The 24,673-nt window shown below is 41.0% G+C and overlaps 1 protein-coding gene across 9 annotated transcripts in view; it reads right to left on the bottom strand.

Annotated features, from left to right (window-relative positions):
* The window catches only part of baiap2a (BAR/IMD domain containing adaptor protein 2a), a 63,917-nt gene that overhangs the window by 26,800 nt on the left and 12,444 nt on the right, over positions 1–24,673 (bottom strand). For all 9 annotated transcript variants that reach the window (XM_027141416.2, XM_027141422.2, XM_027141418.2 and 6 more), the window contains exons 2-3: positions 12,550–12,625; positions 9,563–9,649 (exon numbers count right to left, since the gene is read on the bottom strand). In XM_027141416.2, coding sequence (XP_026997217.1) covers positions 9,563–9,649; positions 12,550–12,625 — 163 coding nt within the window. The remainder of the gene's footprint in view (positions 1–9,562; positions 9,650–12,549; positions 12,626–24,673) is intronic.

Here is a 24,673-nt window from a genome sequence, read left to right as displayed (position 1 = left end):
TTGCTGCTGGCTTCTTAAACATGTCTATGGATTAATTTTCCAGAACAGCACTAGCATACCGGAATTTATTTATTTATTTATTTGTGCGCTCACTGTAACATGCTATTGTTTCTATAGTAACTAATTCACAGGAATTTGTATGAACATGGATGTTCCACATCATGCAAGAGAGATAAACATATATTTTTTTTTCTTTTTAAATGATTACTGTTTTTGTACATACATGTTATTTAACAAGTCTCCATAATCTGTGTTTTGTAACAGACAGCCACAGTCAGAGGATGTGTGTGTGTTCTCTAGCGTCTCTTATTAACTAAAGAAAAAAACAAAAAACTGCCTTTTGCTGAAACAACTGTTTATAGCTGCTGTAATGAATCAGACATTTGCAATGTTCAACAACACAGCAGGACTTGAAATGTAACCAGCGACTTGTTATTCATTAATAAGTGAAGTCTGCAGTTCATGGCTAGTCACTGAAGAATGAAAGGCTTTAGTGCTTCTAGTAGCTGGTAGTTTTCATTGGCTTCATCTTCATGTAACAGCACAACCTTTATTTCTATAAAGCACCAACACAGTTGAGCTGAAACGAAACACACACACACACACACACACACACACACACACACACACACACACAGAGAGAGAGAAATATCGGCATGACAGAAGGTCATTCGGGTCTACAGGAAGGTAAGGAGAGTGGGTTCGAGCAGGAACATCGCCATGGCCTCCTGGAAGAGTAAGATTCCCCTGAAGCAGCGTCCTCCCAAGTAACAGAAAGAGAGACACAAAAACAGAGCAAGAAAAGCTGATGAGATGGCAGAACTGAAGTGTACAAGAGAAGCAAAAGATCAAAGAGTCTCTTTCAGGAACATTATGTGTGATTGTAGCACCGACAGGGATGTGTACATTCAAAATACAGCGGTTTTTAGTAGTGAAGGTGAGTGTCGGCTCCTCGCGGCACACAGCCTGTGCGCCGTGACAGAGGGGAGGCGAAAGGGAAGAAGTAGAGTGCACACAACTCTTCTATTGAGAGATGTGCGAGATGCCAGCGGTGTGACTCTAATGAGGAAGAGAGTTTTACACCAAGATGGAATGCCAATGAGAGGGAACGAGAACAGTCTACATAGAAACGCCTGCAACAAATTCATCTCCCACACACACCATCATCATCATCACACATGAAGCATAAAGAAGGTTATGAAGATTAGTAGGTGTGAAAGAGACGGCAAAAATATCACATCAGCTACTGATATTGTTGCCTGGAGGAGCTCTATAATAATTACGAGCAGTTTGCACAAACATGGCCATCATACTCAAGTGCCATGCCTACTACATACACAACATCTTTAATCCAACCTAATGGTCCTGAACTTTATTATAAGTGCTTCTTGTAAGACCCTGTGGCCCAGCAAGTTGCCCTTGATTATTAGCGGCTTACATGCCCATGCATGCAACCTTTAAAACCAGGCCTATAATTTAATATTCTGCATCCAATTTAAAACACAATAATTAGTTGGGGTTTGTTTTGGATGACACAGAGGAACAGAGCATGTGCAGAATATTTAACATGCCTAGTGAACAGATTCAACTAATCACAGTTTGTTTTTGTTATTTAATATAAATCCAGTGCATCTATCCACTTCATATTTACACCCAGAATGCTGGTTGACTTTATTTAGATTTTTTCATACATGAAATGAAAGTATTCAGACACCACAAATGAAGAACAGTTGTTGGTATTTAAAGCCTTGAGGTGTTTTAAGGTTATCACAGATACACTACAACATTGTGGTTCGAGTTCAGCCCATTGCTCTTGGTGTATAATCTCCAGTTTTCTTAACATTACATTTACACCATCTCTCATTTTATACAAATGAGCAATTGAGGGTTAAGGGCCCAGCAGTGGGATCAGGTCTATAGTAGTGGCAGAGTACTGGGACCAGTCGTCCAACACCTTAAACACCAAGTTACCCCATTATGAGGCTTTGTCTGATGAACTCAATTTCAAAACATATCCTCCATCAATTTTCAATCAGCTTCAGGTCAGAAAATTTGCCAGACCATTGCAAGCCCTTTTTTCCTTGGCTGCATGTGTGGGCATGTTGTCTTGTTGAAACATCCTTGTTCTTGTCCATTGCTTCACCCATGTTTCTTTAAGTGACGTGGAAAGCCCTGTAACCTTTTGCACAGACTATACCTCTATACAGGATGGGGATCACATGAGCATAACCCTTCTTTCACAAGCTGAGGTGATTTACTTTTTTCTTCTTCTGTGATTTAGTTTTCTTTTCTGTGACCTGGAATATTGGTCCAAAAAAAGCTTAGATTTAGACCTGATCTCTGTGAGTTTTAGGTGTAGGAAACGAGTTAAAGACTGTAATTCACTGCTTTTTGTTCTCTGCTGCTTTCCGATCATCCTGCGAATGTTTTCAACTGACTGCCTGGTTTCTCTCTCACCGACTTTAGCATTCGTCAGCAAGTGGACCTCAAAGATGACGATTAGATGTTCCAAAAACTTTCCACCTACACTACACCAAGCTAATTCTGCTGCCAGGGATGTTCAAGTTTCTTCGCTATGGCTGTGTCAAAAGTCAAAAAAACAAAACGATGTACATTTAGAAGTGAATATATAAATATTAATTAAGAAAAACCAAAGTGTCTGAATACTTATTTCCCTTCACTGTACATGATTAGGTTTCTACAGATCCTTTCTGCTAGGTAAAAGACAGGAAACATGGGAAAGTCTGAAGAAATCATACTGACAGAATGGATTCAGACAGGACTAAAATCAGAAATGCCCCAGTATTAATTACCTTCCCCCACCTCCTCATGTCAAATGGAGCCAACCCAAATAGAAGAATGCAGGAAAATAATTTGCCTTTCCAGACCTATTGTTTAAAGATGAGTAACTCTGAGAAAGTTACAGCAGTAAGTGAGAGTTGCGAGAGGCAGAACGAGAGAGAGTGCGAAAGAGTCTGAGCCAAAAAGACAATGAGAGTGTGTGTGAGAGAGGGAGAGAGAGAGAGACAGAGGGAGAGAGAGAGAGATAAATAGCAGTAATTATGAAGAAAAGGCATCTTTGTAATAAAGCGCTACAGGATGAAAAGGAGAAAGGCTTTAATTTTAAAGAAAGGAGTGGTTTATAGCACATTGCACTTAGCAGGAGTTCATATCAGGACAAATTATATATATATATATATATATATATATATATATATATATATATATATATATATATATATATATATATATATATATATATATATATATATATATACACACACACACACACACACACACACACACACACACATACATACACACACACATATACGCACGCACGCACACACACGCACACACATTACACATACTAAACTATCTGTGTGTGTGTACACATGTATATTTGCATCAAAGTTTGCATGTGTCAAGATTCAAGTTCTCATGTAAGGGAAGCGAATCAAGGTCGGGCCGAGGGACTATGTGGGTTTTGTATGCTTTCCCAGCATGCAGCATGACGCTCAGAAATAGAGCAGAAACTAGGGGCTCTTGGGACCACGATGTAGGGCTAATAAAAGAACCCCACTGCTCCCGTTCCAACCGGGCCAACACATCAAACTGTGTGCGAGACACTTATACAGACAAAGACAAGTCCAGACAGTGGAAGATGACAGCAGTCAGCACTCTTGCTATGCCCCCCCCCAAACAAGTAAACACCATTTTCCTGCTAACTAACCTCCATTAGCCAGCACTGAGCTCCCACTTCTGGCCTACCATAGTCCATTAGTCTCCAAAGACAATTATGTACCTTGCCTCATTTCCCTGGCTTACAGAGTAATTACGAGGCACACGTGTTACACACTCAAGCACAAGTGTGTTCCAAAGTGCTGGTCCAATTCCCATACCTCACCATGTGCCTCTCTTTCATTAGTTACACTCATGTGTGACATGTAGGGAACATGTCTCGCTGGGAACATGTAGGATATGAAGGACATTAAAATTAAACCAATGATCAAAAACAAAAAAAGGTTACACCATAGCACAGCAGTGACTGGTCAGGAGATGCTGATCAATATTTTATTACAGCTCTGACAACAGATCCCAGCTTCATATCAACGAACACCGTCCAGTATGTTCCTGTTTCTATAGTAACAGCAACTTCTACGTAACCCTGAACAAATAATAAAACAGACATAACCTTACTGTTGAGCTGACGATCGTTATGTTAGATTATGCCTAATTAATTCAAGTAATATTCATGGAAGGAGTGTCCATTGCCAGTGTTTTGTAATAGCAGGTCTTCCAATACTAGAGCAACATCAGGATACAGGACTTTAAGCCTTCTGGTTTCTTCCAAACATGACAAACTACTGTGTTTTTTTGTTTTTTTTTTGCTTTGCAGAAAAAAATTTAAAGGAAAAAAAAATTACTGCTATTACAATAGATAACAGAAGCCAAGTTGTGGATTAACTGGAAATATTAAATGATGTAATAGCAGGACATTCATCAATGCATGAGAAATTGTAATTGTTAGTAAAACCAAACACAACAACAACAAAACCCACTGGATGAAATAATCCACTTTGTCTTCATGCTGCTGTGTATCACACTACCTAGTCATGTTTAATTCCTAATATCCTCTTACTCATGTTCATACGTCACGTGTTTGCAAGGAAGAAAATTTTGGAACATTTTTAATTTTAGTGTTGACTTTTCCCCAGAGCGAGATGTTGGTGAAACAGTCTCTGTCTCTCTCTCTCTCTCTCTGTCTCTCTCTCTGTCTCTGTCTCTCAAAAAAAAAAATCCAGGCCATCCCGTTTCCTCTTGAGTGGACGTAAAGATGTTTAACAGAAGTGGACATGAGGCAAAATTGCTTTATGTGCCGTATCAAACAGACGGCTGACATCAAAAACAAGTAGCAAATCTGACTTTAATGAGCGCGAGACAGAGTCTCGTTCTGAGCAGCTTTGTTCTCATGGTAACCGCACGTGGGTTCCTCTCCGCTTTCAGACGATTCAAACAGCAGAAAGCCAGTGTCGTCTCCAAATTCATCAGTGTTTATGAAGAAACTGCTAGATTGACTGGAGGAATGAATGTGGTGACAATGTTGTCCCATATTTCCTACACCGGTCCTGTATTTGAGAAGGGTTGTCCCAGTTCTTGCTCCAGAATCGATCCTGTGTTTTGTTTTCAGTTTAGGAACACAGCAGATGATGTTACCACAGCAAACTCCATGTGAAGGTATACAATTAGGTATGATTATTAAATGTGCAAGCAGAGAGATGCTACACTCCAGAAAAATGTCGCTCATCATGTAAACTACACCTTACCTCATGGGTAATGATGGGTATTGAAGGTTATCAATGGGTATTGAAGATTATCGATGGATACCGATGGGTATAGATGGATACTGATGGGTATATCGAAGGTTACCGATGGGTATCCAAGAGTATCGCTGGATATCGTTGGTATCAATGGATATCGGTGGATACTGATGGGTATCAATAGATACCGATAGGTTTCAATGGACACTGATGATTACTGATGGGTATCAATGGATATCGGTGAACACTTGAACTTAAAATGATATTTAATAAAAAAATATGCAAAATTTAGCTCTATTCTGAATTTTAGTCTCCAGGAATTCAGTGTAAATATTGTTGGACATGTGGGCAAAACTTGTGGCTCCTTCATGCACTCTCATTTACTGTTTAAAAATTGAATAAGAAACTAAAAGCATGGAAGGAAGGAGCAAAGATTGCCTCTGGTCTGTTGCCTCCGGTGAGTGTACAGAAGTACAATTAGCTTCATTCACTAATCTAATGAAGCTAGCATTACATCTTAAAGTTCAGTAGTTATTGGTGAGGGACTTCTGTTCTTGCTGCTCATGTTATGCATTTTGTGTCTACTAACTTGTCTAACAAGGATGTCAGATCAACTGTGCAGTCATCGTCCTCACTCCTGTGTCTTCTGCTGTATCCAGAATTCCAAAAATTCCCTTCATGATACAATATCCTAATAATAAAAATAGGAATGTAAAGCTCGACTTCATGTAAATAATGCACTGGCTATAATTCAAACTGGACGCAAGGCCAGGATTGTCGAGTGACACGATGATGGATAGACAAGCAGAACATCGTTACAACCTTGTTAGATGTATAGTAGCAGGCAGAGAGAGGGAACAGTGAGCTATGATACGTTACCTATCAGTGGTCCAATTACTGTCCACACTGTGCCAGAATGATGTAAGACGTAAACTCAGACACACAGAGAAAGAGAGAGAGAGAGAGAGAGAGAGCGAGCGAGAGAGACAGACAGACAGACAGACAGACAGACAGACAGAAGGAGCCTGGATGGTTTGAGTGGGTGGGACATTGACAGAGCGATCATTATCCTAAACAGCACAGTGTGTGGGGGTGTGTGTGGGAGTTGGGGAGGAATAGAGCAAGAGAGCAAAACACGTAAACACAAAACTCGTCCGTTTCGGTTTAGAATGAAGAGCGCTTGCACCCAAGGACGTTTTCCGAACGCACAATGCTTGTACAAGCATCTATGTGACTGAGTGCACTTGTAAAGAAAGAAAGAAGGCTTCAGGAATTAATAAAGAGCGAACAAAATAGAGAAATAGTGAGAGAGAGAGAGAGAGAGGAGAGAGAGAGAGAGGCAAAAGCATCATGTGTAGGTGGAAAGCATTTACAGTTGGGCTCCAACTGAACCCCTGTGGCTTTCTCACTGAGTGCATAACACACACACGTAAGACTGTCTGCACACTGCCAAGGCTGATGGAAACATGCAGCTCTATATGACAGCATCAACAAAAGAGACAAAAGCGTGCAATTTAACAACAAACCATAAGCTAGTGCTCTTTCTGAAGGCCAGCGGCCATGCAGTCAGTGGCACTGAGTGGCTTCCCTGATAACCAGTGATGTGAAGTGTGTGTGGCAGAGCAAATGTGTGTACATCAGGGTACGTATGGTGTGTGAAAGTTGAACAAAGGTATTTATAAATACCCGAGTAAGAGTGACTGAGTGCTCAGACCTGCAGCAATGTTACAAAGAGTTGAAATGAATTGTTTCAGCACGAGCTGGGGATCTACAGAGGTAGAGAGAGACCGTCGGTGATGACCGAGCAAATGACGCAAAAACTCATAGGACATGAGGGAGTGAGGAAAGTTGTGCCCAGTTTGCCAATACCACTAACCCGAAGCTTGGACATATAGTAGAGCTCCCAAAACTAGTTTTTACATTCAGCCATTCTCTGTAGTACCTGGGGTCAGTCACAGGGGTACAAGGTAGAGGACACCCTGAACGGGGCATCGGGAAATCCTTGAAGGAAACTCACACGAGACACACACACCCCACCCCAACACCCCACCCCCAGACAAACAGTGCAGAAAAGATAGAGACGCAAGTTGGAGGTCTCCGTTCTATTGGCCTTACACTTACACTGTGTAAAGCACACACCGTACATAAAAAGCTTTTGGGAGTCTGGGCTAACTAATACATGTCAAGCAAAAACTTTCACTGCAGTTCTTTTCTTACCAACATACCACAGACAAAACACAGTTCAATCAATAAAGACAATTATTCCAAAAACAAAATCGCCAGTGAAATTGTGACCAGGCCTGAGGAACAGATTTCATTTTCGAAACAAGCAGCTATGATGACGACGACGACATCAACACTGTTCAAACTAACCATAAAGACTACAATTATTCAAATGTACACACATTACACCAGAACAGAAGGTACAGCTTTCACTGCTGAATAATGTTAGCAAGATACCTGCCTGCTAAATAAGAGACAAGCTAGTATAGAAACAACCTCAAGATAACGTAACATCTTCTCTCAGACTTGACATGTCCTTGTAAGCTGAAATAGCCACATGTTCCTAGGAACAAGCTAGGCAACATTTCAGATTTAGATTTTATACTGGCAGCCTGGAGGGAAAATGCTTTGTGTGTGTGGCCAAGGACGATTTCTTCACTGAATCGTTGGTCGGTTTATTAGAAATAAATAAATCAATCATCTGTTGCAGGTAGAGTCGACCTTAAAGTAACATCTGCTGTAAGCATGCACAAAGTTGCCTCACTGCAAAAAGAATGTGATGCAGCAAAGATAAAGTACATTTCTGAAGCTTACAGAGTTACTCACTTAAGAATAAAATGAACCCTATATATCAAACGTTAATTATATATTTCAAAATGTCTGTGTGTTTATAGTATAGATGTGTTTGTGTGTTGTCAGGGTTCAAGGACAGGAGCTGGTCAGGAAAGTTTTAAATCCAGGGTGTGGACCACTCGTGAATAAACATCACTGTCATTATGCCACACACGCACACTAGTGCACACACGCTTGCACACACACACAGCGCGTTCACGCACGCATGCACGCACGCTAAATCTAATATGAATTTCCCTTAAGGCACAACTCCTCGTTCCATGTTTTTCAGATGTGCTTTATAAGTGGTTCCTACCCCACATTAAATAATGTGTGTTGTGTGTACACACACACCCACATGCCCACACACGCAGATGTCTTCATCAGACAATAATGAGTCATTGCACAAGAGAACTTTGGGAACAGGCTGGTACACACAGCTTAAAGAGGCTAGTCACAAGCTCAGTGGGGCTTCAGCGCTCAGTCATACCTCTAAACCAGGCTGTGGTAGAGAATAATTACACAGGGAAAAGAAATTCAACATCACTGGGACCTGAAATGTGAGCAAACATGAATTGTACAATGTGATGGGTGTTGAGTCACTCAGGTCCAGACTGAGCTTGGTGCACAAGGAAGAAAGAAAAGGAGCAAAAAAATGGAAAGTAAAGTGTAAGAGAGAGGGAGAGGGGGGGGGGGGGGGGGGAACAAAAAGTGCTAATTGCCTTTTCTGAGCTGAAATGAAAAACCGGAATAGAGTTTGAATATTTGCCCATGAGAGGCATTTTAAAGCTGAAAATCACCGACTGCCAGTTTGACAAGGTCTCACCAGAGACCCAATTGTGCAGATGTGGTTTTCTTATATGAAAAGAAGCCTTGATGAGTCCAAACTCTCAAATCAGGAGCTCGCTCACGCTCAGTGACAGCCAGGAAATGAGAAAGTTCACTCAAATCTCTAAATGTTCAATTAGTGGGCGAGTGGGTCAGGCTCTGAATATTAAATGATGGTTGAAGACTTGACAAGCAAACAGGGTACGAGGAACATTGCTGAACACAAGCTAAACAGAACCAAAGCAAAACCATCAAGTATCGGAAAGACTTTTCTGTAGGAAATAAAGACATTTTACTGCATTTCTCTTTTTAAACCAATTACCGCTGCGTGAATTCCGATAGAGCATCAGGATTTTTCTAGCCATTTGCATCAACCCTGTCACCTCCAACCCCACAACCACTGTCGAAGGCACAAATATCAGCTTACAAAAACATTTTCCAAAGAGCAAAGTTCGTTCCCAACAGACCTGACATTTCTGCCTAAACATAAACAGTTATTTCACACCATGCTTTGGTTTCTCTCGTTGTGTGTTTTCAGGCTTATGGTCCATTGAGACAGGAGAGACAAACAGACTTACCGAGGTCTTTGGATCCCTGGCTCTCACTGGCCAGCTCGCCCATCCTCACCAGTGCATCAAAGTAGCCCTTGGCTGCAAATGTCACAGCTGGGGGAAAAAACCCAGAGTCATGGTTAGAGCAGGGTAACAAGGTCAGAAATAACACACTAAAAATCAAGTTTATTCATTATTCCACTTCCTGCTGATTGTGTGAAAGCACTGCTGATGTAAACACATTATGGTTCTTCATTACCCTGCTGGAGCTGATGCTCAGCCCTGGCACTGCACAGGACAAGCACAGGACTCAGCACAGCTTTTAAACCAAGGACATTTAATGACTGTACAGATTACACACACACACACACACACACACACACACACACACACAAATCAGACAAATGTAGAAATCACACAGACATACATTATCAAAGACCACAAACAGGTACCCTCAAAACACATGCCTGCAGAATGCAGACATGACACAAATACCCCCCCCCGGTGCTATCTTGAGAGTCCTACTGGCTGACTGATACTGATGTGTGTGCGGTTCCTACTGTACACCACATTGTTCACAACATAGAAAGCCTTTTCCTGCCTCTGAAGTCACTCCGCTCCTCTTCCTCCTCCCTGTACTTTCAAGTCAGTAGAATTGTAATTTGCATGCATTGTATCGGTTCACAATGAGACGCAGACGCTCACGTTCCACAACGGCTAGACGACTACAGCGGCTCTCTGATCAGCCTGGACATCTGTGCCTCTGTCTATATCAAAAGTAGGGCAGGCACCATTGTTCTTTCTGCCTGTGTGAGTGTAGGTGTACGCGTGTGTGTTTGTTCACAACTCATTTGGTAGAGAGTTATGCTGAAATGCTTCTCGACAGATGGGACCAGCGCCTGCGGATAGCTGCGTGTCGTGCTCTGGAAGACGCTCCCTGAATCGGCGATAGCAGCTGGAGAGAGCCACATGTTCATATGCTGCACTAATTAAATCTTAATCTAAAGCAGCCCATCGTTTAGCAGGACAGTCTCTACAAATACTCCTCATTTCTTTCCCAAACACACAAGTGGAGCACCTCTTGGCTACCAGCACCTCCTGCTGCTACAGGCTCCAAAATCAACAACACATACCGAGTGGTGATTAGCTGACAGTGGATAGATGATCAGGAGTAATCTTCTTTCAGCCTTTAGCCCTCAGCCTTAGAGTGGCCTGACATCAAGCCTGACTATCAATTAGTTTCAATTGCTCTTTTAAAGCCTGGGTGTATGAACCGGACGGTTTTCTTAAATGATAACCTGACATGACCTTGAGCTTTCCACGTCTGCTGACTGCTCGAGTCCGTGGTGCTGGGTGTCAAATGTAATAAAGTGTGTTCACTTATCCTCAGTCTCACAGTATGGCTTTCACGAAGCAGCCAGCTGAGTAGCGCTAATGCCCCCCTAGAGCACTTTAGAGAGATGTATTCTTCTCTGTAAGACTGTGTAGGTGACTCTTTACATATTAATGTACTCGTTCCAATATTTTATCATTTCTACAGTAAGATGCTCTAAGTAACAGAATCTGGATAATAAAGAGTCGCTATTTAAACACACAAAAAGTCTTCAAGCTGCACATTTGTTATGTCTTATGTCTTAATTTTAATAAGGAGAAAAAACTGTTGTTAAAGGATGCGTCTGATTTAGCGACTGGTTATAGCAACAAAAAAAATAAAAATAGTAACGACACTACTACTTCAGGACATACTGTTAGCAGTTTGTTGTATTTTATTCCTTATTTATCTTCCTGTAAGGGAACGATGTCTGATCTGCAGCAGTGGCTTCCCTCTGAACCGTTACAGACTCTACTGCAGATCATCCAAGGGTTTTTGCAGAATAGTATCTTCACGGTATTTAGAGACCTTATAACGATAATCTGTGATAACTATCGATAACATGCCTCGTTCTTCGTTGGACTGAGTAGTAATTCTGCCCGTAAAATTTGTGGCAGAACACAGTACAAGGCTCTAGAGTAATGTTGCATTTTGGTAATAAATAAACAAACAAACAAACAAACAAACAAATAAATAAATAGGGGGGGAAACAAAATTTTAAAAAAATATATATATATATATATATAAATAAAATAAAAATCTGTTTGAAAATAATTTATATAATATCTACAAAAAAAGGTTAAACACTATCTTTTAAAATTATTATTTTTACTTAAAAAATAAATAATATTTATACTGTATTTAAATGTATATTTAAACAAAAGGATTTATTTATTTATTTACAATTTAAAAATTTGGCCAGACAGTTTGTAATGAATTTTTTTTTTTATTTGTTGTTTTTTTTTTTAATTAAAAAAGAAAACCTTGTAAGAGCATCTGTGATCTCCACAATACCTTACATCATTAACTTTTGCCATCATTAAAGATCATTCAGAAAAACATCACTCTCTCATGTTAGAGAAAGCCCTTGCACAATAGCATACGAGATTATTTCTCACTAGAGTAAATGTCATTTTTAAAAGCACCTTATGGAACTACAGCATTACTTCAATACGGGTCTACTTATCATTCTTAAAGCTATTGTACAGAGAGCTGCTTGCCTTTATAGCAGAGATTAGGAGACGTTAATGAGCCTGAATGGAAATGTAGATTATCTGGATCTTAAACCTTCATCCGATACAAAAGGTCCTCTCAGCTCCATTACCATGCCTCTATTGATGAAATATCACCTTCTAAGACATGTAGTATACATCATTTTCAATCTGAAGGGCCTCTACAGTATTTGTTTGGGTCTCATTAAACTACTGGGGGTTTGCTGAAGGTACCAATAGCTGGGCTGGAGCTGATAAGGCTGATTACGGACGTTGCGAGTGGCAGGATGATAAATTGAATGCCGTTGTTGTCATGATGGTCTTTAAAAGAAGTGGCACGAACAGGAGGTGAGAGGCGGGAGGCGCTGGCTGGCTGCCCAGAAGGAGCGTCTAAACGAGGACAGGATGGGAGAAAACGGTGCCGTACTTACTGGAGAGAGATTTCTCGTAGTTCTTCCCCATGGCAACAAAGTTCCGCAAGCAGGGGTTGAACTGCTCCATGATGGTCTGAAAAGCAAAGGGAGAAGAGATTTCCTCATCAATAATGGTAACAGCAGCATCAGAATGAACACACACAAAAAATTATTCCTGACTTAACCAGCATGTCTTCGGAGGTACCCGTGCAGACGTACGTACTGTCTGCAAAGAATTTAGACGCATTTAGATTTTGTCATTTTCGTTAGGACGGCTTTACCAGATACATCCTCTGTGTCAGAAGAATTGTTGCAATGAAGCAGACATTGCTGGGATGTAAGCAGAATGCAGGACTAATAAAAGAAAGCAAAATAAGCAACTATATATCTCTAATATACAGCTCGCTATATATTTACTCTGCAGCTTCAATTCAATTCCACACGTAATGACTTTGACAATGCACACCTTCACAGAACAGCTTTCCAGAATCTAAATCCGAATGTAGATATATATTTAGATTGAGCGAGTCAGAGGCAACAGCGACAAGTAAAAGGCTCCCTGAGACAAGAGGAAGAAGCTTTGAAGGAAACCAGACTAACAAATCCATTGATCATTATTCTTACCTTTGTGTACTGTAAAGTCAAACAACGCTACGATTTGGTTGGAATGAGCATAATGGTCTTTAGGATTAAAGCAGATGATGTTAGAAACACTATCAGGGGTGAAATGATCCACTGATGAAAGGGGAGATTTGGGAACAAACACAATGTTGTGATGAACAGGATCTGCTCATGTTCCTCCCCATTACACATCCCATTACACCACAACCCCACTGTGCACTGCTGCGGTATGTATCGTGTGCATTTATGCATGTCTGTTCCTAAAGGAGGCAACCAGTCGCTGACTGTGGGGGTGGGAAGGCAGAGAAACCTTTAGATGGCTTTGATTCAATTTTCTGAGCTTTGAGTAAGGTGTTGTGTTTTTTTTTGAGAGAGAGAGAACAGGACACGAGGTGAGGTGGAAAAGACAAAAGAAAAAAAAAAAAAGAAAAATCTCTAGCACCATTCTAAAAGTGACTAAAATAAACACATCCCTTTGCATGAGTGTAGAAGTGAAGCTCAGCTGTGCAGGCACCTGCCATAACGCTCCCAGCTCCGTCCCCTTCCCTTCAGGCCTTTCTCCAATTAGAGCGACAGCAGTGCCAGCAGAGCCACAGGGTTAACCAACTCCCCCCAGCTGAGAGTACAGCGCCATGCTCTGCTCATCCCTCTTGCTCCTATTCCCAGGCTTTGTGTCAGAACTTTCACAATGACTGGATCAATTCCTCTGTATTAGTCAGTACATCTTTTATTCCTTCTCTGTATCATCCAAATGGAACGACGCTCCAAAAATCGCTTGTCATTGCCGAGGCTCAAGTCCTCATTTTGCTGGCGTGAGATGAAGGACAGCTCACTGGGTGACTGTTTTGTGTGTGTGTGTGTGTGTTTTGTTTTTTTTAAATCAAGTGACCTCATGGAGATTTTGGTAAGACTTACATTAAAAAAATAACATCCATCTCATTCCCCCCAATTTGGACTTGCTAACTGCTATGAACGGCCAACAGCTACCAACTTACTAGGATGAAGACTAAAGTTTGCTTCCACCGAGACACGTTATGAGCTGACCACATCGATCTAAGCCGCTGCACGTGCTGTGTCACTGGGCAGCTAAGTGCATTCAGAGTGAATGCTCTATTTGCCTTGTTCCACGTTTAGAAAAGCATGTCAATGTATTGGGCTGTAAGTGATCTTCCAATGATGATACTGGACACATGGTGAATACAGCACAGTCTGTCCAGATGCATACATGCAAAACATTCCTAACATAACAGAATCAGAAGTATGAGAATGTAGGATACCATTAAAAAAAGGTTTTTCACTACCATTCCTTCAGTAATGTAGAACAGGAGCTACACAGTGTGTGTGTGTGTGTGTGTGTGTGTGTGCCCGAGTCTCTCTCTCCGTTGTAAGTGATGTTGAATAACTGAACAAGGAATAAAAACATTATTTTTCATGATGGATGTTTTGATAGCAGCAAGTTTTTATACTACGTGAGAAAAAGATCTGAATGTAGGCTTTAAAAACTGAAAAGTGAGCTGTATATAGGATCGATTACCAAATGCCCAGAATCAAAATCAAACTATCAACCCACGAGTTCCTTAGAGATTCCCACCCCAACTCGTAACGTGGCTTTCCGATAGGATGGTTAAAAATGTGGAAACCTGAGCTGAGAATTTTGTGCAACACTGATTTTGTGAATGCAGGCGTGCAGAGTGCCAAAAGGGAACAGAAATAGATTGCAAACCTGAGCACTAGCTGCATCATTAGTCGATGGGTTGAAAAATAGCAGGTCAGAACCCATATTGGATGTGGCGAGTGGAAGATAGATTTGGAGCCGAATGGAGTTGGCTGATTTGGGTCAGGTATTTATAGACGCTAGACTACTCTGTGCTGCTAGTTTATTTTAATTTTTTTTTTTTACAACGCAGGTTTCGTTAAAGGGGGCGTAATCACAAACATGGGGGCCTGTAGATGAAGGGGTGGAGCAGAGCTACTGCAGGCATGAAAGCAGGTTCATTTCTCTTTGCACTAATGGACTAGAGAGCAAGGTCACCTTGAAGTTTCTGCACAGCTTGGAAAGTGGGTCTGGCCCTGACGGGGACAGAGAAGCCTGGAATGGCTCAGCAAATCGGCACACTGAGGAGAGCGCTTAAACAGGGTGGAAGAGCGATGGAGAAAAGGATGCTGGATAAAAGACGCTCGTCTCGAATGACCTTCTCACACGGCCGTTCACACCCAGGCTCAGCGCTCACGCAATGCAGAGGAGACACAACTGAATACATTTTTTTTTTACCTTTGAAAGATGATTTCTAGTGTTATACAGGAGTGGCTATGTTTAGAGTGGATTTTTTCCCCACAACTGTTGCCATGGTGTCATGTCCAGAAAAGCTGTTATTAAAATGAATTGGGCAGCAGTGGTTCAAATGATTCTCTGGGTTGTTGATCGGAAGAATCAGCCTTCAAGCCCCAACACTGCTAAGCTGCCACTGTTGGCTCCTTAACCCTCTCTGCCCCAGGAACATAGCTGACCCTGCACTTTGACCACAACTTCCAAAAAAGTTGGGATACGTGAAAAATCTCACACTGTGCTGTGATGTGTATGTGACAAATAAATAAAGGTTGCTTCTTCTGAAAGTGTTCGGTGGATACGATCAGCATTACAAAATGAAGCGTGAGGTAGAACACAACTTAACTCAAGAATTTCATTCAGTATTTCAGAAACTGATGATCTACCAGGTTTTTCCACATACAAGGCCACAAATGTGTCTTGGCAAATCGGATATCAATCCGATCTTTCTACTCCCGCCCAACATGCAAATATATTTTACCTCATTTCCATTACATTTTAAGACCCAACCAGACACCTGGGTGAAAGTTGGGAGCCAGCGCTGGTGGGAAAACGTTTGTTTCTGGCGCGATGCACGACTCGCGAGTCACCTGCGAGTGAAATACTTCCGTTTGGGAGGAGTATACATACACATTGATATATGTGGCTTGAAAAACCACATGCATTTACACCTGTCCAGTTTCATCTGAAACACGTCCCAGACCACCTCCTGAAGTGGTTTGAGCGATCGGATTTATATCCATCTCGAAACCGTTTCAGAGGGCATTTACACCTGGTCTTTTTACGAGTCTTTTATCGGATCTGGTCTTTTATCGGATCACAGAAAACGCATGAAGTGACCAGGTGGAAAAAGCCCCTCAGACTTGACTTAGCTGCTAGGAAGGCTATGGTAACTCAATCGCTTTTTATAACCACAGGAAGAATAAATGCATCCCAAAATGCATTTAAACACATCGAATCTTGAGGAGCTACAACAGCAGAAGAATATGCTATTTCCCTCTCCTGTTAGCCAGGAAGAACAATCTGAAGCTATAGTGGCAACTGGACAAGTGAAACTGGGTCAAATCTTATGCAAGTACAAATATGAATAGAACGGAACGTGTTTAGAAATATCTCTGCACAGCAGAAAATTGCATCAGTTATTTACCCTTTAACATTATTGCTTCTCCATCAGTATCAGAAATACTGTTCTCAACATTATAAGACACAGTTAGAGGAAACTGCCCAAGAAATAACTTCTAACTATCCATTTTGTGGCGTATTGTGATGGCGACGTAATGATTTTAAGTAACGCATTTTTTGAGCGATGAGTGAGGATGGAAGCTGATTTCATGTCCAGGCCACAAAATTGTCCATCAACGGTCTCGCTTCGTTTTTGTAGCAGCTCAGCATAGGCGATTTTTACAGACAGAAAACGACAAACCCCACTCTTTTGTGCATTTCACAAAACTGGCTGAATTTCCATTGGGTAAGTAGACTGTTGTATGTTTAAACGTAACGCACGTCGTCGTGCTGTGACGCCTCCTACCGTACATGCTCCGACTGTAGCTTCTCGCTCGGAATCCATCGACACCCGATATCTTAATTAGCCGGCATTTATGCCAGATTATCATCATTTCAGAGGCAGGAACATGCAGGTATGTAGAAATAGTGGGAAAGTTTAAGAAGTGCAAACTCATTTCTAATTCAGCTTTCAGTAAAACTATCGGGCTGAGCGTAAACACACGTTGGACGATGGATGGCTTTATCGAACGCTCTGATAAAGTCACGGTGAGAAGATGGAATACTAATGAAACCTCGGACAGTTCTCGAGAACAGTGGAGAAAATTTTTAAAAAATGAGAAATCCCGCTGCGTAGCTCAGGTTCAGTCTGAATATTAATGAGACCATGACAGTTGTCGAGAATATTGCGTAAAAGGCACAAAGAACATGGTGGTTACATATTTTTAAAGAGGTTCAACATGAATTTTTTGGGGGCATGGGCTAGCAGCATTACCTTTGGAATACCACATGCTGGATTATTATTATTATTATAATTATTGGGACTTGATGGGTGTTGATGTACGAGCCATTACACGTTCCTCATTAGCTCAGCCTGATATCGATGTAAAGGCAGTATATGTGCAGAGAAGGAAAGCGTGTGCCAGTCAAAACAGAGATAAGTAACACTTCGATAAATCTCCCAGTCGGTTGAAAGACCCGTCTGTGTCTGCAGAGAGGCGTCGGGAACTTGAAGGTCTTTTTCTCCCTCTTCTTCCTCTTGCTTAGGTTTGTTGCGAAAGCTTCTCTCTCCATCCTTCCCACTTGAAGCAAGGTGCATGCAAAATGCGAGAGTTTTAAAAAGCTTTATAAGTGGTGGAAGAAGAGAGAGAGAGAGAGAGAGAGAGAGAGGGAGAGGAGAGAGAGAGAGAGAGAGAGAGAGAGAGAGAAGGTGGGAGGTTTACATAACAGCCAGCAGACTCCATGGCAGTACTCCTGTTACATGCTCATATAAACACACTGGGCTTCGGTTAGAACAGTGAGGGGGACGGCAGCCGCTCCGCGCTCTGCTCCCCGCTGAACTACATGAGCAAACACACACTCGCGCTCTTTAACAAAGCGCATCATTATCTCACCCAGAACATTTGCTGGCATCAGCATGGATTTCAAAAAAATGTTGACAGGTGTAATATGAATGCTATGAGATTATGAATCAAATGTGCTAGAAGTCAAAGCGAGCTTAGGGGAGGAGGTGCGAGCAGGTTTTATTCCCCGTATTTTGTCAGCGTGGCTAAATTTATCATCCATCCCAGTCCTCTTGTGCTACATCTGCCAGGCTAATTGCAGGAGTTAATTGGAACTCGCGGCCGGCAGGCACTTCAGCAGAGCTGGGTTATTCCTGACTCGTGCTGGGGGGGGGGGGGGGGGGGGCATACACACCATTTCTACTTCAGTGACATGGCAGGAAAGCTGAGAAAACGAGCCAAGGAAAAATACGGGAAGCTGCAAGTATGCACGTAAAAAAAAAACAAAAAAAACCATAAAGCCCAAGCTGTGTGTTTTTTGTTTTGTTTTTGCATTTTAACAAGTCACAGCAGATAAAGAACAGCGTGTGCTCAGCTGCAGTCCTGTATCACGCAGGTTGGTGATTTCCTCGCTCTAACACACTCCACTAAACCTAGTTATTAACTGATAAGCTGGAACAGGTGTGTTAAAGTGAAATAAGCAAAAGGTGCTGTATTAAAGCTCTCCAGAATCACACTTGGACTGTACCATGGTAAATGAGTAAGACACAGAACCTCTTTTCCACTGTAAGGCTGATTAATTACCGGTCCTGGTTTCTTGTTCCCTGTTGTGTGCTGCACGATCCGAACTGTGAACTACAGCACAAAGTGACACTTCAGTAACGTGAAAGAATTTAGACAGAAATCTTCATCTGGGGTTGAGGTTATATCCAGCGTAACTCCGACTGTCATTATGGTGCAGTTAAATGAAACATTAAAGTGTTAAACTGCATTATAAGAAAATGAGCTCACTAATTGTTCCACATTTTGTAGTAAGAGCTCCTCGTTTTCACAGCGGAATACGCCGGTTCGCTTATCTCTCAAAACAGCAGCGAAAGAGAAGTCTTTTTCTCTCTAATGATACGTGAGATGAGCCGAAATACGTTCGTCTGGAAGGATCTGCGCACGTGTTATGAACTCTCGAAACGTCATCTCATACTGCTTTACTTTATGTAGAGGTTTGTGGAGGATGTTTTCATTACAGTGAGAGAGAAAAAAATCTCTATATGGTTAAAACTTGAAAATGGTTAAGACTTTAAAAAAAAAATGCTGTTAATGGTAATTTGATTTTTATTGATTTATTTCCTATTTTGTTTTTTCTTTCTTTCATTAAGCAGTTCTGGAAAATTTTATTGTGATATTATAAATTAGAAAATTATGAGCAGGGTTTATAAACACTAACTATAACTATCCCTGTTTACGGCAAACACTGACACGGACTCTAACGGGAACTCGTACCTGAACACTTGCTCAGTTATGCAGATATCCAGTGTTCTTATGTTCTATTCTATCTACCTAAAATCTCATTGTATGGGTGTTTGTGTATAAAACACCCCATGTACAAGGCCATCAACACTTTTCCAACCCAAAAAAAAACAAACAAAAAAAAAACATTTGAAACATAAAACTTATTTATTTTCCGACATTTTTATGGGCTCAGAACGCTCCGACATTACCGGTCCCTGTTGCATCTGCTCACTGGCTACACTCTCTCCACCTCCAATTGGATGTGTTCCAAGTGGATTGTGCAGCATCAGCTGACGTCAGTTACATAAGGCTCATGATTGGAGGAAGCCTGTTTGCAGAGACAAGTTATAGACAGATTCGCTCGTTATTGGAGTCCAGTAACTAAAGAAAGCATGTCAGAGACAAGTAACTGACAGATTCGCGAACACGTGGTTCTCTTCTCGGCTTACTTCTTATTAGACGACCTTCAATTTTTGAAGGTCATCTACGATTCTGTGTCTACGATTTTAGACAAAAGTCTCTTCTTATACATGGAAAAATACAGTAGTACACCCCTTCTGGTAGATAAAACCAAGATCTGAAGCTCTCAGTGTTTTTTCTTTTTTTTTTGCACCATGTTGTGTAAACTCTAGAGATTGCTGTGTGAAAATCCCAGATCAGCAGTTTTCTGAAACACTCAAACCAGCCCTTCTGTTCCCAACATCCATGCTACAATCAAAGTCACAGAGCTCACACGTTTTCTGTATTCTGATGTTTGATGTTAATCGAACGTGAACTGTTGAAGTGATGCTGTTGATATTTATCTGCATCGTATCTGCACAGCGCTGCTGCGACATGATTGGCTGGTTAGATAACGGCATGAATGTGCAGGTCTTCCTAACAAAGTGAGCTTTGTGTTCCTGTCACAATTAGCAATATTTACTGGATAAAATACAGCATCATCTCTTCCATGTCTATTCAAACAGGCATCCTTAAAACCTAAAGCTCTTTATAGACGGAGTGCTTTCACGGTGATAAAATATGTGGACGCTTCTTCTGGATTCGGTCCAGGGATTTTCAAGGTGCGAATCCCTGTCCCAAAATTTCTATGTGATTTGATTGCATGGCTAAGACTTGCATTAGGACTGGAATATTCTGCTACATAGCATTAATGTCTCTTCGAAAGAGCCGTCAGACCAAAACAGTCCCGCAGCATCGAAGATTCTCCACCATTTAAAAGGGGTTGGGGGTTTGTTCTTGTCTGCATCGAATATGCTGATGGTTCATGGTTCATGGCTAATTACTTTCATTTAATCCTCATCTGACCGCAACACAAGCTGCCAGATGTTAATAGTCTATGCTTAATTTTAGAGAATGCATATGTTCATCTATCCCATGTAGAATGCATATGTTCACACCTTCATTTGAGATGAAATGTACTTGTAGAAATCATGACGCTATCCGCTCTAGAGGAGATGCTGGACCAGCCTCAAAGCATCGGTGATCCACTCCCTTGTTTTGCAGAGGGTTTGGGACATTTTTGGGGATGATAAGTTTAGAAAGCATTGGCAAAATGTGGAGAATAAAACAAAGGATCAATATTGTAAGCTCAACTGACCTCGATACACAAAACCAACAGCAGATTACAAGATGCTCACAGGAAGTGCTTCATTTTAGGGCACATTTCCAAACAGTTGGTTGATTGGTCAGGGGGGGGAATAATACTGCATTTATTCAACACTTCCAAACAGCTAGGCAGTTGGGGGTAGAATATTTGACATGCGCAATTATTTTAAATAGAAATTTCAAGACATGGCATATAAAACCTTTTTCTACCAAATGATTCTTCAGTCAAGTTTAGAAGGGTCACTAATCTTGGTCCATTTTGAGTCTTCCTGCATATGGAAATTTTGAATAGAGAATAAATGTCTGTAATTTACACACAATCTTTTGAACAGTGGCAGTAATGCTATGTTAAGTTCCCCATGTCCACAGATTTGAGCTACTATCCATATTTCTACAGACATGTTCCGAAGACATTTGGGCAAAAATAAAACTCCTTCAGAACCAGCTTGATAAACAACTACCTGCTCATCAAGGTCACTGGTTGGATGTTTTTATAATAGTAACATCGCTGAAAATATATTATACAATATAATATATTGTATAATATATTATACTGTATAATATATTATATTGTATAATATAAATACAATATATGCACAAAAGCTCTCACAGGTTTGTCCATTCCACTACATCTGCTTCTAATACAAGGCCTGAAGAGAGCAGTAATGCTTTAGAACAAAAATCCAATAGAGAAATAAATTAAAAAAAAAAAACTCGAGAGTGCATGTGCTTTTCTCCACAGGAGGATGTTCTCTGTAAAATTTCCACCCTCTCATTTAGAGTCAAAATAACATTTCCTTTTCGTTGAGCTTCTGATGAAAATGCTTTAGATAACTTGCTTGAGGTTTTGTTGTGTAGGGATTTCATCCCAGTCATGCTGTTCAGATGTTTCCTCCAGGAGGGTTCCCATTTCTCTCTCCATCTGCCTCGGTTTGTCTCAGAATCCCATCATGAGACAGAAGATAGTTGTGATGCACCACCGTGGCCACCTGTGATGCAATTTCCCTGAGTTTAATGAGTGATTTTGCAATGCCAGTGAGTTAATGGAATGTAGCAGGGCTGCGTGAACAAGCCCAGAGCACATGTTGTGTGCAATAAGGATGAAGGTACACAGAGTAGTGCAACTGTATTTCACCAGGCCTTCTGCTCAGCACCATGATTTAATCCTAACAAGCTAAAATAAATCAGACATGCGCACACACACATACATGCACATAGATGTGCACGTGCACAAAAACACACCCCGAATCTCTTTCTATGAGGAAAAGCTTGCTAGGTGGCCAGAATCCAAATATATTTCACAAAAGATCCTTTTTTTCTATGTTCAGTTTGGATCAAAAGGCAGGGATCATCAAGCAGGAAAGGAAATTATCCAGATGCATGAGTGTGCAGTTTATGTTCACTTCAAACATTAGAATGGGGTAAATGTGATCTTGGGTTAACCTACAGTGTTGTTGGTGACAGATGGGCTGGGGATTCAAAAGGCGATTGTGAGAGTTGTTGCATCAAATAGCACCAATCCAATAAATAAATAAATAAATCCAGCATGAGGCAGTGATGTGAGCGTAATCGCCTTGTGGATAGCAGAGGATATGGAGTAACACGAGAATCACTCTTTACAAGCATTGACTGGAGAATTCCATGAGTGAATAGGTGCCCTGGTTAAGTAGTCCATTCATGTATATAATTTTAAAATGGAAATATGCTTTATGCTGCTTTCACCCATAATGCATTGAATCTTTCACCCTTTACCTTGGGTTCGGCTTCAACTCCTATTAATCTGGTTCGTTCTGTAGTATTCGTGGTACGTGCTGCATGAGCATCGCTCCCATCTCTAGATCAGGCTGGTAATGCGGCTTGTTTTGTGAAACGACTGCCGAGTCGAGCTCGACGCTAAGGACTGGGATCGCGATTACGGGGTGGATCACAAGCGCATGGTCTGCATTCGGGAATATGTGATAACTCGGAGCTTTAAGAAAACGTTTTTCACCCTGTTAATGATTAAGCAACTTTCAGTATAAGTATTAGCATGATACATCATCAGCCTGATATCGTGCCGTTAGATCAAATGCATTAACTCTTATTACTTACTTCCTACTTTGCATTAACCGGCATTATCATGGCTTAAGTAGCTAAATTTAATGTAAATGACCATGTTCCTAGAGAAGCTGCAAAATGTGTTCGGCTTGATTTAACAGTTATGTCGATGCTCTTCTATCTAAATGCACCTTGTGTATGAGATACTAGGAGATGAGCAGATTATCCACGTTTTGCTATTTGAATAGCCATTTAAAGTTAATAATGTGCCAATGAGAATATGTTTGTCCGATTAAACCACGGTTTCACAACCGAGGGTATTTGAAATGCAAGACGTGGAGACGTGTAGAGGCATAAATAATACAAATTTGTAAAGTGTGTCATCTTATTTCACAATCTGAAAGGTAACATTCTTTGCCTTTTATTCCAAATGATCTACTTAAGGCAAATCAACTGTCAGCAAGTTTGAGAAAACCTTTATCTATACTATCTACACACACAAAAAATTGGGGGACCAACCCAGCCTTATGAAGGGCATCTGGTGTAAAACCTGTTTCAAAATTAAATGCGTGGCTCAGAGGAATCTCTGATGACCCTGAAGGAGGCAAAGAACCACAACAATATTTATTCAAGTGAAGCATGAAGCCTAAACAAACTATAGAGGAACCAGTCAGTCACAGGGCACCGTGGGCATACTCACTCGAACCCAGACGCAACCTAATGTAGCCTGTGCACACGCTCGTATGTTTCTGGCAGGTGAGAGAAAACCAGAAAACTTATACTGTAGGTCTAACCCACAGGAAGACATGTAAAACTTCACACAGACAGTAACCAGTGCTCAAGATTGTGCTGAGGACCCTGGAGTGCCGTGTTGCCTGTGTGCAATCTACATATACCCTGGCTGGCCAATAAAGCTTTATAAACACTAATATTTCAATGGACAGTCGTTTGCTTCGATTGCAGCAAATATTCGCCTTGACATCTTTTCAATAAGCTTATGCAAGAACACGACATTTCAGTCCATCCGCAGCTGCGTCGATTTCTCACGGAGACCTTGTACTGTCGATGTCAGCTCGGCCGGGTAAAGTCTTCTCTAGCTTATCCTAAAGATTGACAATGCCGTTAAGGTCTGGACTCTGTGGCGGCCAATCAGGGTGTCTCGTGCTCCCTGAACCACTCTTTCATAATTTGCACGATGAATCCTGGCATGGTCATCTTGGAATATGCCCATGCCATCAGGAAAACAAAATCTATTGATGGAAAAAAAAAAAAAAAAAAAAACCTGCTATTCAGTATTTTCATATAGTCAGCTGACCTCATTTTTTGGGCACATCATGTTGCTGAACCTAGTCCTGACCGGCTGAAGCAAAAATATCCAGACAGACAGAACACGCATGAAAAACAACAACTAGCTTCTTGAAACATTTAACAGGTGACTGTGTTAGTCTTAAGAATATGAATATATATATATATATATATATATATATATATATATATATATATATATATATATATATATATATATATATATATATATATATAT

This window comes from Tachysurus fulvidraco, chromosome 15 (assembly GCF_022655615.1).
Source record: "Tachysurus fulvidraco isolate hzauxx_2018 chromosome 15, HZAU_PFXX_2.0, whole genome shotgun sequence".
In the NCBI taxonomy this organism is placed as follows: domain Eukaryota; kingdom Metazoa; phylum Chordata; class Actinopteri; order Siluriformes; family Bagridae; genus Tachysurus; species Tachysurus fulvidraco.
Note: the sequence above shows the minus strand (reverse complement) of the source record. Positions and strands in the feature narration are given on the sequence as shown.